Source organism: Micropterus dolomieu, linkage group LG18, assembly GCF_021292245.1.
Source record: "Micropterus dolomieu isolate WLL.071019.BEF.003 ecotype Adirondacks linkage group LG18, ASM2129224v1, whole genome shotgun sequence".
Lineage (NCBI taxonomy): Eukaryota > Metazoa > Chordata > Actinopteri > Centrarchiformes > Centrarchidae > Micropterus > Micropterus dolomieu.
In genome coordinates, this window is record NC_060167.1 from 229,847 (window position 1) to 232,334 (window position 2,488).

At 42.0% G+C, this 2,488-nt stretch overlaps 1 protein-coding gene across 4 annotated transcripts in view; it reads left to right on the forward strand.

Annotated features, from left to right (window-relative positions):
- The window catches only part of LOC123987433 (E3 ubiquitin-protein ligase RNF182), a 17,325-nt gene that overhangs the window by 6,419 nt on the left and 8,418 nt on the right, over positions 1 to 2,488 (forward strand). For all 4 annotated transcript variants that reach the window (XM_046076349.1, XM_046076346.1, XM_046076347.1 and 1 more), the window contains exons 3-5: positions 1,094 to 1,141; positions 1,228 to 1,361; positions 1,790 to 1,943. In XM_046076349.1, coding sequence (XP_045932305.1) covers positions 1,314 to 1,361; positions 1,790 to 1,943 — 202 coding nt within the window. In that variant the 5' untranslated portion in view covers positions 1,094 to 1,141; positions 1,228 to 1,313. The remainder of the gene's footprint in view (positions 1 to 1,093; positions 1,142 to 1,227; positions 1,362 to 1,789; positions 1,944 to 2,488) is intronic.

Genomic DNA, 2,488 nt, shown 5'->3' on the forward strand with positions numbered 1-2,488 from the left:
GTCCCACACTTTCTGTTACAGCACAGATAGAGTCATTAGCCTAGCTTAGCATGTTAGTCCCACACTTTCTGTTACAGCACAGATAGAGTCATTAGCCTAGCTTAGCATGTTAGTCCCACACTTTCTGTTACAGCACAGATAGAGTCATTAGCCTAGCTTAGCATGTTAGTCCCACACTTTCTGTTACAGCACAGATAGAGTCATTAGCCTAGCTTAGCATGTTAGTCCCACACTTTCTGTTACAGCACAGATAGAGTCATTAGCCTAGCTTAGCATGTTAGTCCCACACTTTCTGTTACAGCACAGATAGAGTCATTAGCCTAGCTTAGCATGTTAGTCCCACACTTTCTGTTACAGCACAGATAGAGTCATTAGCCTAGCTTAGCATGTTAGTCCCACACTTTCTGTTACAGCACTTTTTCTACCCTTCAGGATTGTTGATGGGATTGTGGAAGTTTGACCATTGAGACCATTTGCTTTGTGGATGTGTCCCCTGGGGAATCCTGTAAAGGGGGGTACTGCAGGAGTATGGGCTCCCAGGGCCGGGGCTAGGATCATACACTTATAAGTAGATCAGTGAGAGCTGTGTTTGGATTCTTGGTACAAACAGGTTCTGAGAGTCAGAACCTGTTTGTGGTGGATGTCAAGGCCCAGGCCAGTGGGAGGAGGAGGGTGTCCCGACCCTTAGAAGTCTGCAGGCTTCATATATATATATGTGTGTGTGTATATATATGTATACATATGTATATATATATATACATATGTATACATATTAGTAATTATAGAAAAACAAACAAGCTGCAGCTCACTCGACTACACGTTCCTGTGGATTGTTGATCATAAATATAACTGTTGCATTTAAATATATATAACAACATGTAAACAAAATGTTTTCTGTAAATAGTTCTGAAATTAATGAGTGAATAATGTTGTATTTACAGCAGGTACTACATGTGTAGTATTTATGCATGTGTACATGTACACAGTATTTATGTTTACAGAGAAAAACACTGAGAATCAATAAAACAGTAAAATCTGACATCAGTTTGTTCTGACCTGCCTGTGTTTGGACTTTGGGCCCCTGGTTGGACAGATGGACGTGCTCTCAGACTGTCAGATTGATCAGCTGATCTGGAGTCAGGTATGTACCTGCTGCTTCGTCTGTGCAGAGGAAAACCGACCAATCAGACAACATGTAGTAGTTTTGTAGTACTGTTTGTCTTCCAGTCAGGTGATGGCCTCAGGTTGAGTTAAGCTCCGCCCACAGCTGCCCCCCCCCCATCCTTGTTCAGGGGAAGACAACGGCCAATAGGATGAGCCAGCTGAAGGAGGCGGAGCCTGGCCGGGAGATGGAAGGCAAGGTGAGATTTCCCATCAGGCCTCACTGCAATACTGCAGGAGTATTTATGATACAGGATACTTATACATATATATATATATATATATATATATATATATATATATATATACTCTTATGTAGTAACAGTAATATTACTGTAGTATTTCAGATGAACCTTTTTGGCTGCCATGATAGAATCGTGTTTTTAATTTTGTAAATAAATAAAGTTGGAAGATCAAATTAGTCATAGTGAAATATTTAAATTAAGTGCCATTATTTAAAGAAAGTACACAGAGCGTGTATCAGCAGAGACAAAGAGCAACAAACCTGACCGATCAATATGACTTCCAGCAGCTAACTGATATCTTACTTGAGCGTTCCTGATAGTGATCGATAAATCGACGGCCTGATATGAATCTGTCTGACTGTAACCACCTGTGCTGCGTTCAGGTGCAGACCTGGGCTCAGTCTCTGGTTTACACTCTGGAGGAACTGGAGTGTAAAATCTGCTACAACCGCTACGACACCCGCAGCCGGAAGCCCAAACTCCTGGGCTGTCTGCACCGAGTCTGCGCCAAGTGTCTGAAGAAGATGGTCGACATGGGTGAGTTCACCAACCAGGTAGAGCTGCAACTACAGTGGGGGAAATAAGTATTTGACCCCTTGCTGATTTTGCAGGTTTGCCCACTTACAAAGAATGCAACAATCTACAATTTTAATCATATGTACATTCTAACAGTGAAAGACAGAATCCCAAAGAAAATTCCAGAAAATCACATCATATGAATTTATTAAAATTGATAACCATCTGATGAGGAAAAACAAGTATTTGACCCCCTACCAAACAGCAAGTATTCTGGCTCCTACAAGCCAGTTAGTCTTTCTTTAAGACACAGCCCCAATCCCAACCAATTATCTACATCAAATACACCTGCCTCACCTCGTTACCTGTATAAAAGACACCTGTCAACACCCAAACAACCAGCATCCAACATCACCCCCATGGGCAAGACCAAAGAGCTTTCTACGGACATCAGGGACAAGATTGTTGATCTGCACAAGGCTGGGATGGGCTACAAGAGAATCGGAAAGCAACTTGGAGAGAAAAGATCAACTGTCGGTGCAGTTATCAGGAAATGGAAGAAGCAC